The sequence below is a fragment of the Carcharhinus amblyrhynchos genome, chromosome 7 (assembly GCF_965287045.1).
Source record: "Carcharhinus amblyrhynchos chromosome 7, sCarAmb.v2.hapA, whole genome shotgun sequence".
NCBI classification, from domain to species: domain Eukaryota; kingdom Metazoa; phylum Chordata; class Chondrichthyes; order Carcharhiniformes; family Carcharhinidae; genus Carcharhinus; species Carcharhinus amblyrhynchos.
Genome location: NC_137330.1, coordinates 86377125 through 86389971, shown reverse-complemented (window position 1 = coordinate 86389971; position 12847 = coordinate 86377125). Strand labels below are relative to the sequence as shown.

At 40.8% G+C, this 12847-nt stretch overlaps 1 protein-coding gene across 1 annotated transcript in view; it reads left to right on the top strand.

The window, feature by feature from the left end:
* LOC145345104 (3',5'-cyclic-AMP phosphodiesterase 7B-like) overlaps positions 1 to 5556 on the top strand; it is a 136052-nt gene extending 130496 nt beyond the window's left edge. Inside the window, exon 13 of the mRNA XM_080192717.1 lies at positions 3247 to 5556. Within this exon, the coding sequence (XP_080048843.1) occupies positions 3247 to 3449 (203 nt within the window). The 3' untranslated portion in view covers positions 3450 to 5556. The remainder of the gene's footprint in view (positions 1 to 3246) is intronic.
* The last annotated feature ends 7291 nt before the right edge of the window (positions 5557 to 12847 follow it).

Sequence of the window (12847 nt, the reverse complement as noted above, 5' to 3'; positions counted from 1 at the left end):
AAAAGGATAGTAAGAGTTTTTATAAATATATAAAAAGGAAGAGGCTGACTAGGGTGAACGTTGGACCCTTAGAGGTTGAGAGGGGGGACTTAGTGGTAGGGGATGGGGAAATGGCTGAGGCCTTGAATAACTTTTTTGTTTCGGTCTTCACGGAGGAGGACGTGAATAGTTTGCTGGGTGTTAGCGATGGAAAGATGGTAGGATTGGAGGGCCTGAATGACATTATTGTTACTAGAGAGGCAGCGCTCAACAGACTGGAGGGACTGATTGTGGACAAGTCCCCAGGACCGGATGGAATGCATCCAAGGGTCTGAAAGAAATGGCGGAGGTGATAGTGGATGCCTTGATGATTATTTTCCAAACCTCGCTGGATTCCGGGCAAGTGCCGGAAGATTGGAAAATGGCTAATGTTACACCGTTGTTTAAGAAGGGTGGCAGGCAAAAGGCAGGGAATTATAGGCCAGTTAGTTTAACGTCTGTTGTAGGTAAAATGTTAGAATCCGTGATCAAGGAGAAAATAGCGAGGCATCTTGAGGAGAATTGTTTGATAGAGCAGACGCAGCATGGTTTCTTTAAGGGGAAGTCATGTCTGATGAATTTATTGGAGTTCTATGAGGATGTGTCTAGGGCGGTGGATGCAGGAGAGCCGGTGGATGTGGTGTTTCTTGATTTTCAGAAGGCATTTGATAAGGTGCCGCACAAGAGGTTATTACAGAAGGTTAGGGGGCATGGAGTTGGGGTTGGGTGTTAGCGTGGATAGGGGATTGGCTGTCAAATAGGAGGCAGAGAGTGGGGGTCAATGGGTGCTATTCGGATTGGCGGTTGGTGACTAGTGGAGTGCCCCAGGGGTCGGTGCTGGGGCCTCAGCTATTTACCATTTATACAGATGATCTGGAGGAGGGAACCGAGTGTATGGTGTCGAAATTTGCTGATGACACCAAGATTGGTGGAACGGCAAATTGCGCGGAGGGTGTGGAGAGTCTGCAGAAGGATCTAGATAGGCTGGGCGAATGGGCCAGGAACTGGCAAATGGAATTTAATGTTAGCAAGTGTGAAGTTGTCCACTTTGGTAGGAATAATGGTAGGAAGGACTATTACTTACATGGCGAAAAACTGCAGCATGCAACGGTGCAGAGGGGCCTCGGGGTCCTTGTGCATGAGTCGCAAAAACCCAGCCTGCAGGTGCAGCAGGTGGTCAGGGAGGCAAATGGGATGCTGGCCTTCATAGCGAGGGGGATTGAATATAAAAGTAGGGAGGTCTTGCTGCAACTGTACAGGGCACTGGTGAGGCCGCAGCTGGAGTACTGTGTGCAGTTTTGGTCGCCGCACTTACGCAAGGATATTTTGGCCTTGGAGGGAGTGCAGAGGAGGTTTACTAGGCTGATACCGGAGTTGAGGGGGTTGAACTATGAGGAGAGGCTGAATAAACTAGGCTTGTACTCGTTAGAGTTTAGAAGAATGAGGGGAGATCTCATTGAGACGTATAAGATGATGAATGGGATGGATAGGATAGAGGTGGAGAGGCTCTTCCCGCTCAGAAAGGACAGTAGGACTAGGGGGCACAGCCTCAAGATAAAGTGGGGGGCAGTTTAGAACGGAGTTGAGGAGGAACTTCTTCACTCAAAGGGTGGTGAATCTCTGGAATTCTCTGCCCGTTGAAGTGGTGGAGGCTGCCTCGCTAAATATATTTAAAACGCGGGTTGATAGGTTTTTGAAAGGCAAGGGGATTAAGGGTTATGGGGAGAGGGCAGGAAAGTGGAACTGAGCCACGACAGATCAGCCATGATCTTATTGAATGGCGGGGCAGGCTCGAAGGGCTAGATGGCCTACTCCTGCTCCTATTTCTTATGTTCTTATGTTCTTAACAGAAATACATGGGATGGTAACATTTTGCAATTACAAGAAATGTGAAATGTAGTTCTGTAGCAAAACTAAACAAGGTGGCAAATAGGTTTGGGACCAGGACAGTAGAAATGAAATACATCCTAAATTCATGTTTTGTCATCACTTAAATGACAGAAATCTATCTTGAATGTAAAAGAAGAACCCATTTAGGACAATTTGCCAGCCAGCTTTCCATTCAAACACCGAAGTCCAAAGTCACATAAAAGGCTTATTCTGCTTAATAAATGTTTGATCCTGGTTTTGGCAAAGAGGTGAGAGCATTTCAGCAATCGGTCATCCTCTCCTTGGAAGCATTTTCCCTTTTTGGCATAAATCTACTCCAAAACTTGGACCTCAATCTTGCAAGTAAGGATTTATGAATCGTAAAAGAGAGTAATTTGGCACTATGCCTTAATCTGCCTGAGAATTTTCCATGACTATAGAGAGATAAGAAAGACTGAAGTCTTCTTCTCTGCTTCCTGTTCATAACAATCCTGAAGGACTGTTTCAAGGCCATAATTGATATGCAGCAAGCCATCCAGGTACTGGTATCAATAAACAATTGGAATTGATACCTCCTGTATTTTCCAAACAATATTTTTGGTACTCTTTTTAATCATACAAAGCAATAATACTTTGCTTTAGTTACCTTATATATCACACTGCAAAATCCTTTGTTCAAGTTGGTGAATAAGATGCACAAAATTCCCATCAATAACTCAACATAATCTGCAAAAAGGGGTATCATATTTCTTCCTTAAATTTCTTGATTAGACATTTTTTACAACGCCTTCCAGCATAGAATTTTTAAGAAACATAACTGCAATTGGAGACTGAACAACATTGTTTCATTCCTCTTCTGTAAGACGGAAAGGGATTCTGAGTGTTTCACCAGTTTACAAGACGTTGGAACTTATAGAGAAATCGAGAACTTAAATCATTATTTCACTGTAAAACATTCAAGAGCATGGAGAAGATGTGAGCAGTTAAGTAGTTTTGCATGCCTCTAACTTAATATGTACACTATGCTTCATCAAGACAGTAGCTAGCTACTGTCTTGATGAAGCATAGTGTACATATTAAGCGTTATGTGGTAGGATGGTGATTGGGAGGGAGAAGCAGTTTGAGGAGAATGATGAGCTGGTGTTTTGTCAGTGAGTGACAACTCGAGGTCTGATCTGCTATTGATTGACTTTTGTAACTTTTTCACTAATTAGCATGCCATGTCAATGGTTCATTATAATGGTTCATTATATATGGTGGGAGAAACTGCAAGCACTTTTTAAATATTTATCTAAGTTTTCAATAGCTACTTTTTCATTTCAGAAAATAATACTTTAATCTTATTACTCCTCATTTTAGGTTTTATGAGTTACATTGTTGAACCTCTATTTGTGGAATGGTCTCGTTTTACTGAAAACACTCCTTTGACCGTAACAATGATGAGTCATCTGCGAAAGAACAAGGCAAGGTGGCGAGGACTGCTTCTCAAACATAACAGTGAGGACAATTCAGCCCAAATGAATGAAGACAAAAGAACTTCTCAGGAAGTTGAACACCAATAATCTAATTCAGTTAGATGGTCCAGTCAAATAATGCCATGTATTCTTCACACACACCTCCCTTCTTCAAAAGTTGCTTTTCTAAGTGAGATGAAAAAATTTTAAAGGGACTGGGAGAATTTTCTTCAGAGAATAGATGAGAGAAGAGAACCATTTGATACGATTAAAAGTGAAATGTCTTTCCTGAGTTCTTTGATCTGTCTTCAAATTTTGAAAATGTGTTCTGCATATTACCTCAGCAACCCTCCAACTATGTTTGATTAATAAAGGAAAATATGTGATATTTGAGTTACACTCGAAGCAAGATTGAAATCCCAAATTTTCAAGCATTGGGATCAAAGGCATTTACCGAAGGTTACACTGCTGGGTAGAAAACAGTGTGAGCTGAAAAGGATGGAAGAGCCACGGAAAGAAAGACAGCTTTACATCATTATGGTGCAGTGACAAAACTGATTCAGCAATGTGGCTTTGGCTATAACTGACAAATGCTGAAGAACGTAATATGTGACTGCTCTGCAGCTGGACTGCACCATGATAAACCATTGCTAAAACCAGCTTCAACTGAGCTCAGGATCCTTTGGATTTTGAGTGTGCACTGAGAATACTTTTTTTGGAATGACAACCAAACCTTTTTCATTTTTGTACCTTTTGCATCAGAAAGCAGATGTGGCATTCAGAACTGGATTGCAAACCTACTGAGGACAAATATAGATTTTTTCATGTATAGTTATAAATAAAATTAAGATGTAGAGATGTAAATATGATCTATTAGATGTCACACAGTTCCATGTTTCATTCTGTCTCTGTCTCAGTCCCTCTTTCTCTCAGACACTTACTACTGATAACAAACAACAAAAGATCGGTACCTTTAGAATTCTGTGTTGAAAAAATGCTACACTGTGAAAAATAAATACCATTGGTATTGAAAAAAGCCAAAAATTAGAACCACAGAACAAATGTAAATAGCTATTTTAGTTGTAGTACACTGGTATGTTCCTATAAAGCCTTAACATTGCACCCATTGCTATACTTACACAGTTCTGATAAATAAGCACAAACATCCTTTGTATTAAACTATTTGTCATTACTAATTACAGCAAGCTGATTCAGTTCTATTGTTCTGGTTATGTATTTAACAAGAGCATACAAACTTCACAAACATTCCATTTCTTTCTTGCACAATTTACATTTATTTTTAATTGTTCATTGAGGCAACTATAGAGATTATTTCCTTTTCAATGCCATTAGTGCATAACAATGCGATCAAATCTAAAACCATCTGAGAGTTTGTACAGATTTGGCATTTTACTGAAATCCCAGATCATTAACTAAGGTCTGAAAAAGTAAAAGCTTTTTTTTAAATAAATGTACTTTCTGCTTAAAAAATTATAAATGAACAGATCAGCCTGAATGCCATGCTGTTATACTCCAGAGGTTGAAAATGTATTTATTATTCTACTGACTGCAAAAGAAAATCATACACACACACACCTTCAGAAATGCTTTGTGATACAGGCTGTTATTCTAATAACGAAAACAAAAAAGACTTTTATTCATCTTTGTTTGCCTTTCTGTTGAAAGGTGGGTAAATGAAGTTGAGGTATAGATCATCAAAGATCTAATTAAATGGTGGAACATATTCAAGGAACTGAATAGCCTATTCCTGTTTCTATATAGCCTTGGGTTTAATTTACACTGCAAGAATGACCCTTGCATTACGTGTAAGTAACTTTAAAATGATTACCTGACAGACTTATGTACACCTAAACTTTAATCAATATACAAAAGACAATATTTTGATTTAGAGCTTAGGTTCTTACAGTACATTCCTATAACCTATGTAAACAAGCCTTACATCTGTATGATAGCACCATTTTAATGTAAACTTTGTCTAATGCTGAAAATTTGTGATGAATATATTGTGAAATTTGCTGTGACTGCTATGCAGTGTTGCCAAGAATTATTATTGTTATTTCTAAAACTAAATTTTAATCAAAGATAGAGTGCTGTACTTTCAGTTCTCAAGATTTTGGACTGCAACTAATCATAATTAGAAGACTTTTGTAAATGTCACTTGTGTTTTCCATTTATGAAAAACATAAATATGCAAACAAAATGGTATATCAATCTAACTGGACTGGCTGACTTTGATTTCCAATTTTCAGAAGGGCAACATACACAAAGGTATCATCATCGTTCACCATTGGTTAGTTTTAACACTGCAGCATCTAAAGTTGTGTTATGCAGGTATATTCAAGCATTAGGCAAAAAGTTAGTTGATGGTATTGCAGTATCAGATGACGGAGTTGTTCAAACTTTTCACTGCTGTTTGAGATTGTCTAAGTTTTTACTTTGGTACGTACAATGGAGCCCTACTGTATACATATAACATTCATGCAAATGCTGCAGTGAATTTGCCTCTCTTCAAGCCAGAATATACTGAGAGCTGGCTTGACCTGCCATAGCTTTTAGGTCATTAAGATAATTTGGGTGAGTTGTGTGCATTAGAAATGCATTTGATTTGAAGCTTGCCTGTTTTGTTTACGAGTTGTATCCTATTGCAGGAATTAAAGGCCTGCAGCAATTTAAAGGGTTAATTTGAAAGAAATCAGTCAGAAAATTGAAGATTGCAAACGTAGTGACTACTGTTACTAATGGAAGTTTTAACAGGTATTGCACAGAATTAGTTGTTACTAACCTTGTTAACTCATTTAAAACTGGTTAACAAATCCATTTTGATTTAACATTTGGTCATATTTGAATTGTAAATAGGCTAAACAATCAGCATCCCATTTTTGTCAACTAGTGATGCCATATTTCAATTTAAAAGTTCCTTGAAGGTTTTCATGATAAGAATGACTTTGAGTAAGACAGTTTTATGGTTACGCATTGTAAAAGTGCTCTGAAAAGTCCTGTTGTTTCCTTAGAGTTCCTCAGAAGACCTTGTTTTTTTCCAAAAATATACCTTATTCATAAAATTTATAAAAGTACATTATAAATCATTCCAACCTGAAAATCATAGAAAGCATAATAAAATTCAGCTTACCTCCATATAATATGTACCACACTTAGGTTGTTGTTCTTCTTCCCGCATGGAGCAGACTTTCATCTGTTTCCATAGCTACAGTTTGCTGGAACAGGTCACTTGCCTGTCACCAGAGGCTTATAGCCACTCCCTGCCAAGTATTAGGAATCTCTCCCATTCTTAATGCCTGCCTTTGCATGTGTTGGAAGGATTTTGCAGATTGATACTCAATCTGTTAGCTATGTTATGAACACACCTTCCTTGGAGTGTGACTTGCAACATGGCTAAGTGAACATTTCATGTCAAGCATATAATCTAAGGGCAAAAACTTTTCAAATTGAAAACTTACAGAAAGTGCACAAGCATTCAATTTGTCTCCCTCTTCTTCCTCTCTGAAGTGCCTCAAAAGAAAATCAATACTTTTGGTATTTACAATGTACATTCCAGGTCAGGCATGGTATTCAGGTAGCATACTCCGCCCATTATCAAGAGGAATGACTAACACAAGTGAAAGAAATAGGTATATAAGCTAAAGGATGAGAATATGGATGGGATATTACTGCTGATAGGTCAACTACGAAGAATAGATGGTAATGTGTTGCCTGCAGAGATGGCAGGAGATGAACCAATAATGTGACACTGAGGAAAAGTGCATTTCTTCCTGCAGCACTAGCTGATCAACCATGGTAGTGCCAGATAGATAGACCCTTGATCAATTCTGATGTAACTAACATTAACCAGGAAAGTCGTAGTAACTCTAAACTTAGATTTAGTAATTTGAAGTTAGTTGAAGAGGGTGGAAGAAGTAGGGGAGGAACAACCAAGGTCACTCTCTAATTTCTATCCAGTGACTACTACCATGAGTTAAAAACAGATGAAATTATAGTCTCTCCCATCATCAATTAATTATTCCACTGAGCCTGTCAAGATTCAGGAAAGTATGGTTAACTGGGTGAGGAAGTGTTGCTGGCTATAGAATACCTTAGCTTGGGTTAACCACCTCTGTCTGTGTACATCTTGATCAATTGGCCGGTGGGCTGACGAATGTCAGATGTGAGTTTAATTTAGATAATTGCAAGGTGATGCATTTTGGTAGATTGAACCAGGGCTTACTCAGTTAATGGTAGGGTGTTGGGGAGAGTTCCAGAACAAAGAGACCTAGGGATACAGTTCCTAGCTCCTTGAAAATGGAGTCACAGGTGGACAGAGTGGTGAAGAAGGCATTCAACATGCTTGGTTTCATTGGTCAGAACATTGAATACAGGAGTTGGGACGTCATGTTAAAGTTGTACAAGACATTGGTAAGGCTACACTTGGAATAGTGTGTATAGTTCTGGTCATCCTATTATGGAAAGGATATTATTAAACTAAGAAGAGATTTACTAAGATGCTACCGGGACTTGATGGTTTGAGTTATAAGGAGAGGCTGGATAGATGGGGGCTTTTTTCCCTGGAGCTGAGGCATGATCTTATAGAGGTCTATAAAATAATGAGGGGCACAGATCAGCTAGATAGTCAATATCTTTTCCCAAAGGTGGGGGAGTCAAACACTAGAGGACATAGGTTCAAGGTGAGAGGGGAGAGATACAAAAAAGTCCAGAGGGGCAATTTTTTCACACAGAGGGTGGTGAGTGTCTGGAACAAGCTGCCAGGGGTAGTAGTAGAGGCGGATACAATTTTGTCTTTTAAAATGCATTTAGAAAATTACATGGGTAAGATGGGTATAAAGGGATACGGGCCAAGTGCAGGCATTGGGACTAGCTTAGGAGTTTAAGCTAGGGACATGGACAAGTTGGGCCAAAGGGCCTGTTTCCACGCTGTGAACCTCTAAGAGTCTATGACATGACAGCTTGGGCCCAATTTTATCAACATTTTGCACCGTTTTCAGGCGCGAAATTGTGGTAAAGTCGGGTGTGAGGCCTTTATCGCGATCTGCACCTGAGTCCACATAGATCGCCAGTTTACTGAGACACTCAAATGGCGGGGATCTGTTCCGCGCCCAAATCACATGCATTTAAATTGAATTAATGAACTGCCCGCCCAACTCCATCAGCATTGCCCCCTTTACCACCATGTTTACCAATTCAGAACCACACTTTTAGGGACCTGCTGAATAAAAGTCTGAGTCGGGTGCTCCAGCCTCTGAAGAGCACGTTCAGTGTTTCTCTGACTCAGATCAGTGGTGGGGGTGCGGGTGGAGGTGGGTCAGATCATTCTCTGTTGGAGGGGGGAAGAGGGGAGTGAGATTAGATTATTGTCTGGTGGGGGAGTAGGAGGAGGAGGCAGGTCAGATGTATCTCTGGTGGGGGTGGGGGTGGGGGTGGGGGAGGGAGAGGGCTGGTCGTTGTCTGGTGATGGGGGGGCTGATCATTGTCTGGTGGTGGGTGGGAGGACTGATCATTGTCTGGTGGCGGGGGGGAGGGCTGATCGTTGTCTGGTGGTGGGTGGGAGGACTGATCATAGTCTGGTGGTGGGGGGGAGGAGGCAGGTCAGATGTTCTTCTGGAGGGGAGGGGGAGTGAGGCCAGACCATTCTCTGTGGGGGGAGGGAGTGAGGCAAGTTCATTGTCGGGGGTGAGGGAGGTGAGGCCATTTTGTTGTCTTGGGAGGAGGGAGGCGGGTCAGATGGATCTCTGGTGGGGGGGTCAAAGGAGTCCACTGCCACTCTGCGGGTGATTGGTGGGGGGCAAGGGGGCAGGGGTGGCGATCAGTCTGGTTAGTGGGTAGTGGATAAGGGGGGTAGTGATGTGTGTGTGTGTGTGTGTGTGTGTGTATGTGTGTACGTGTGTGCCCCTTATCCACCTCCCCACTACCCAGACCGATTGCCACCCCTGACCCCTCCCCTTCCACTTATTGCCCACAGAGTGGCAGCAGATCCCCCTGCCTCCCCTACCAGAGATCCATCTGCACCCCCCCCCAGAGATCCATCTGCCCACCCACCCCCCGAGATACATTTTACCCACCTTCCCACCCCCCCGACCCCCCCCCCCCCCAACTCTCCGAGATACACCCTTATTCCCGCTTTCGCTCCTGGGCCGCTTTCTCCACTTTCTGCAGCTCGGGAACGATCTGACACGGGCACACTTTTTCAATATTTTTCTAACTACGCATGCGCAGTTCAGAGCTCTGATCATTCTAGCAACACTAAGCCCATCCCACAACGCAAATTGGACTGGAAATGGCTGAGAGCATACGGGGGCACCTGAAAGTGGATTTCTAAGTCAAGTCTGCATTACATCCAGATTCGGCACTTAGCATGAAAATGGTAAAATCGGGCCCATTGTTAGTGATGTAGAACTGGCCTATTTAATGTGCTGATTTAGTAAACAAGAATGACTGAATAGATTTTAAAAAATAGCTAAAATCAAAAGCAGAGTAGAGGTGAAGAGTTATTCAGATTGGGGAAGGTAGAAAGCTGTATTCCACAAGGAGCAGTGCTGCAACCTCTTCATAATTTACATCAATGATTTGGACTTGGAACAAGATTAATATAAAAACTTGCAGATGATATTAATCTGGAATGTATGGTTCAGAAAGGGATCAGTGGAGCAGGTGAAAAAATCATTTAAAGCAGCATCACAAGCCAGCAAAGCAATTAAAAATGTTAAGTACTGGGATTTATATCTAGAGTTACAGAATTCAGAAGTAAAGTTACATTGTACTGATCCAAGCTGCAGTTGGAGTATTAGTTCTGATCATCATTGTATAAAAAAGATCTTAGAACCATTAAAGAAAGTCCAAACAAAAAGGCTTACAAGGATGTTATCATAATTTAGAGATTAATTATCTGGATGAAATACATTTCTTTTAGAAGAAAACATCAAGGCGAGCTGATAGAGGTCTTTAATAAATTGGTAGAAAATAATAACTGTGGAAAAAATGTTTTGGACAATAATTATTGATAGTTCTAACAAGGAAGTTTCTTTATTCAGAGAAAAGTTGGAATGTGGAACTCGCTACCAGAACAAGTGGTTGAGGTAAATAACTTTGTTTTTTTTTAAAGACTAAACAAGTGTTTGAGAGAAAGGAAAGAGAAAGACACAGTGAAAGGCTGAGATGAGTTAGTTGAAATGAAAGGCGATTCCCATGACGTATAAACACCAGCACAGACTCTTTGGACTGAAAGGTTTGTTTCTGTGATATGTATTCTGTGTAATTGCAACATTAACCTGCTTGGGGCTCTTTGAGCACCTCCAGTAAATTTAAAAGATTGATGAAAATTCTGGAGACATCAGTAATGTCAACCCCACCGCCTCATACATTAGGAGACAAACTCTTAAAAACAAGATTTGGTGTAAAAATAAGTTGCTTTTTTTTCAAACATAAATCAATAATAGATTGAAAGTACTTAATAAATTTCATGAATGGTTTTTTTTTAGCAGGTCAGGGCTCTTTACAAGAACTACATTACTGCATCTTATTTACTGAAAATGCTTTACAATTAAAAAAACTTTTACCAGATGTGCATTCTGTCTCTAAGTAAAAAAAAGGGATATGTTTACCAACCTCGCATATCTGGTTTGTGGAGTTGGAGCTGATTTCTGGTGAATATTCTATTTTGATCGATTGTTCCAAAAACTATCTTTAATTGATACAAAGTGGGAAGCTCATCATTTTTTTTCTTTCATTCACCTTACTTTTTTTCTGGTGCATACTACAGTATTTCACAGTCTCCCTAGAAAGTCTTTACAGCCTCCAGTTTACAAATCACTGCATAACACGGCATTTCTTAAATTTCTTTGCTTGAAGGACTCCTTTACAAATTGGTTAATCAGTTCCTTCCTATCTAAATTATAATACTAATTATGAATTTAAATCCACTGATAGTAGGATTTCTAAAATATTTAGTGGTAGAGCATTTAACGCCTTTAATTACCATTTTAAGCAGACAAGGACAGTGCCATTGATACACAAAAACAATACCCAGTTTTATTCACAATTGACTATACTGAGACTTGTGAAACATAAATCAGTTCCTGGGCTGGCTTTTAGCAGTCAGAAATGGTGAACATATATCAATCTCAGCATCAAACCAATAGCTGAGCCACAATAAATCATACTGACATATATTCACCACCCAACAGGCAATCATGTTAAACATTTAACAGTGCTAGGCAGTATGGTAGTTTGTGATCCATAAGATGAAAATGAAAGGCACAGAAAATGTACATTGGTTTACTTCATCTAAGCTTGGAAGCGTTGGGATAAAAAATTCTGCAAGCCTTCTCTCGCGAGTATATTATTTTAATACAATCAATGAGCACACTCTAGTGGTAGCAGATCAAATTACAGTTTCTTTAAACTTGAAATTTGCTTAAGGGGGATAGTGGGCCATGACTTCCAACTAATGACAGAAAGAGATGGCCTGCTATAACGACAAAGCTTTAATGCACACTTGCCTGTTTTGGAAAACAGCTGAAACCTCCAATGGCCAGAGCTGCTTGGGGCCTGTATTGAAAGAGTTTCCACAAGCCCCAACCTAGTTAAGCACCACTGGATTTAGGGAGACTTCAGCCCTTTTTTTCACTGCAATTGCTGCCGTAAAGCAGATAAGTTTAAAGAGACCAGTGAAATTGACAGGCCATGGAGAAGATGAGTGTCCAGGTAAGTGGATGGGAGTTGGGTGCTTGGGTTGGAGGAGAGGGGCAGGGTGGGGGAGGGTGGGGAGTGGGGGGTACCCTGAGGGGTCGGGGTGAGGAAAATCCTATGACGGGTCAGGGGTGGGAAATATCTTCGGGGGTGATTAGTCAGGAGGTGGAGGTGTCCCCTGGGAGATCAGGTAGGGGTGTCCCCTGGGGAATCAGGTGTAGGGCTATCCTGTGCAGGCATCAATCTGGGTGTTTAAAACAGTTACCCAGGAATTATAAGAGATTTTAATTCACATAACCTTTTCAGAGTAACTATTTGCATAACATTCTGAAGTTGGCGATTTAAGTTGCTTTGTCAGATGGTTCTCAGGGCGGCACAATTGTCCAGAAGAAGTTAGCACTTCTGGACAATTACCAGGTAAACTTTTACCTGGTATCCTCCAAGGGGGATTCCCCAGCACATCCTTGGAGTACCTCCCCCACCCTCGCCAAATTTTATGCTGGGAACCAAAATGTGACAGACCAAATTTTCTTACTCATTGGTATTACAGGTAAGAACATAAGAACATAAGAAATAGGAACAGGAGTAGGCCATCTAGCCCTTCGAGCCTGCCCCGCCATTCAATAAGATTATGGCTGATCTGAAGTGGCTCAGTTCCACTTTCCCGCTTTCTCCCCATAACCCTTAATTCCCTTGCCTACCAAAAACTTATCTACCCGTGTCTTAAATATATTTAGCGAGGTAGCCTCCACCACTTCAATGGGCAGAGATTCACCATCGTTTGAGTG